The 2702-nt window shown below is 37.3% G+C and overlaps 1 protein-coding gene and 1 pseudogene across 2 annotated transcripts in view; both read left to right on the top strand.

The window, feature by feature from the left end:
- Nucleotides 1-1780, top strand: part of LOC103521750 (2-(3-amino-3-carboxypropyl)histidine synthase subunit 1) — a 4456-nt gene extending 2676 nt beyond the window's left edge. For both annotated transcript variants that reach the window (XM_026832281.1, XM_026832282.1), the window contains exons 4-5: nt 930-1127; nt 1508-1780. In XM_026832281.1, the coding sequence (XP_026688082.1) occupies nt 930-1127; nt 1508-1758 (449 nt within the window). In that variant the 3' untranslated portion in view covers nt 1759-1780. The remainder of the gene's footprint in view (nt 1-929; nt 1128-1507) is intronic.
- A 62-nt stretch (nt 1781-1842) lies between these two features.
- On the top strand, nt 1843-2106 carry LOC113472509 (annotated as a pseudogene).
- The last annotated feature ends 596 nt before the right edge of the window (nt 2107-2702 follow it).

The following is a 2702-nucleotide window of genomic DNA, read 5'->3' as shown; positions in this document are numbered from 1 at the left end:
GGTCTCTTCCTGATCCCTTGTGTGCCGCGTCCATTTTAATTTAATAATAATAATATAATAATAATATTTTTTATTGTATTGATACCTTTTGGTGTGTACAATTTTATCTTAATTTTAATAGGCCTTATAATTAAAACTTAATTAGTAAAAACTAAACTTAGCTTAAAGTTAAATGTAGTCCAATGTAGGTATATCGCAGCAGTATGCACCACTAGAAAAGAAGAAGAAGGAGAAGAAGAAGAAGAAGAAGAAGAAGAGAGAAATAAGAGAGGATGGAAAAAACAGGAGGAGAGGGTGAATAAGAGGAGAGGGTGAATAAGGAGGGGGGGGGAGAATAGGTAGGTATATAGAATCCCAGATATTTTTTATTATTATTATTTAAAGTAAGTATGGGAAGAGAGATAGTCCCCCATTAAAAGTTAGATCGTACTCACATCGTAGCTTAGGGGAAGAATTAAAATAGGTAGAATGTAAATTATTTCAAATAAAGCAAATATTATCAATCAATCTCTCTCTCCCTCTCCCTATCTCTCTTTCTTTCCCTATTATTTCAAATAAAGCAAATATTATCAATCAATCTCTCTCTCCCTCTCCCTATCTCTCTTTCTTTCCCTCTCTCTCTCTCTCCCCCCCCCTCTCTCTCCCTCCTTCTTGGTACAAGTTTGAGTATATTGGTACAAAATTGAGCTCTTTCTCCCTCCCCCTATCTCTCTCCTTCTCCTCCCTCTCTCCTTCTCCCTCTCTCTCCTTCTTCCTGTTATAGAGTTGAATACCCTCCCTAAGGAAAGATCTATCCATGATTTTGTTTGAGCTAAGGAGTAGTTTGTTTTTATTTCTTGTGTTACCTAGGAAACCACAGCAGCATTTGATGATTGGCCCTATATGTTATTTACATTGGTACTTATTATTATTATTATTATTATTGACAGGTGATGTGACCTATGGAGCATGTTGTGTGGATGACTACACAGCTAAAGCACTGGGCGTAGACTTGTTACTGCATTACGGACACAGCTGTCTGATCCCCATTGATCAAACTCAGAGCATCAAAATGTTATACATCTTTGTCAATATCAATATTGATAATCTACATCTGTTGGACACAATCAAGTTCAACTTTAACAAAGGTAAGAAGTTTTTTCTTTTTTTTGTTTATTCATTTTCCTTTAACATGAAAAATGCATTTAAAGTACCTAATAATAATTTTAATAATGTCAATAAAACTATAAATGAAGTCGAAAATTTAAAGTTGAATTTCTGTTGTAAAGCAAAGTGTCCTCTGGCAATGAATATGGTGCAAGTTGGTGTGTGTGAAATAATGAAATTGTGAATACACACAAAAATATTTGTTTGTTTGTTTGGTTTTCTTGATCTAAGTGGCATGGTGCAAGTTGGTGTATTGTGCAAGAGACTCTCTGTGTTTGTTTGGTTTTCTTGATCTAAGTGGCATGGTTCTCCTGAGCTTTTCCACCCAACCACTAATCTTTCCATTCACTCTCCCTCACAGATACAAAACTAGCAATGGTGTCAACTGTCCAGTTCATATCCTCGCTTCACTCGATCGCTTCTCTCCTACGTAATGACGGCTACACCGTACTTATACCACAAATCAAGCCACTCTCCCCCGGTGAAATACTCGGATGTACATCTCCCCGCATCGGTAAAGATGAAGCGGACATCTTGCTCTACCTGGGAGACGGACGATTCCATCTGGAGTCCATCATGATAGCTAATCCTCACTTGACAGCATATAGGTGAGTTAGAAAACGAACCTTGTTTGTTTAAAAATCCCTCCCCCAACTGTTGTGAAGAGTATAAGTTACTGGTGTTTTTCTTTTCTAGACAACTGTCCAGTTCATATCCTCGCTTCACTCGATCGCTTCTCTCCTACGTAATGACGGCTACACCGTACTTATACCACAAATCAAGCCGCTCTCCCCCGGTGAAATACTCGGATGTACATCTCCCTGCATCGGTAAAGATGAAGCGGACATCTTGCTCTACCTTGGAGACGGACGATTCCATCTGGAGTCCATCATGATAGCTAATCCTCACTTGACAGCATATAGGTGAGTTAGAAAACAAACTTGTTTGTTTAAAAATCCCTCCCCCAACTGTTGTGAAGAGTATAAGTTACTGGTGTTTTTCTTTTCTAGACAAATCTTCACAAAGTCGCGTCAGAATCTATCAGTATGTTATTTGTTTAGGATAAAGTTTGCTTTGGGTGGGATTCAAACCCACGATCTAGCACTTACAAGGCAGGGGCGCTCTACCTTTCAAGCTAACAAGGTATTAGTATTAGTGCTTTATTTAGACTGTCGAATTAGGACATGTAGTCCCTTTATCTCAACAGATTAATATTGCTCCACTTTATATATTTAAAATATAAAGTACAATATGGTAGGTAACAAAATAATAATAAAAAAAAAAACTAGGCGGTTTGTTAACGTACCTATCACGGCCATTCCGTAGCATGTCCCTCAATGTGAGGAACACTGTCCAATTGTCCATTCGTCCTTTGATATCAGTTAGAATGTTGTTAGAGACATGGAAATAAGTGAAAGACTATTTAATTGATGAAAAAATTGTTCTGAAAAACCAATAAATGGAAACTTATAAAATAAATAGATAAATGATGGGTATATCAATATCAAATAATAGTGAAAAATGTAGCCCACTAGTCCCACAGCTGGATGCCAGTC

The sequence above is a fragment of the Diaphorina citri genome, unplaced genomic scaffold (assembly GCF_000475195.1).
Source record: "Diaphorina citri unplaced genomic scaffold, Diaci psyllid genome assembly version 1.1 scaffold5865, whole genome shotgun sequence".
Taxonomy (NCBI): domain Eukaryota; kingdom Metazoa; phylum Arthropoda; class Insecta; order Hemiptera; family Psyllidae; genus Diaphorina; species Diaphorina citri.
The sequence above is the reverse complement of the archived record's forward strand: the minus strand, read 5'-3'. Positions and strand labels throughout refer to the sequence as shown.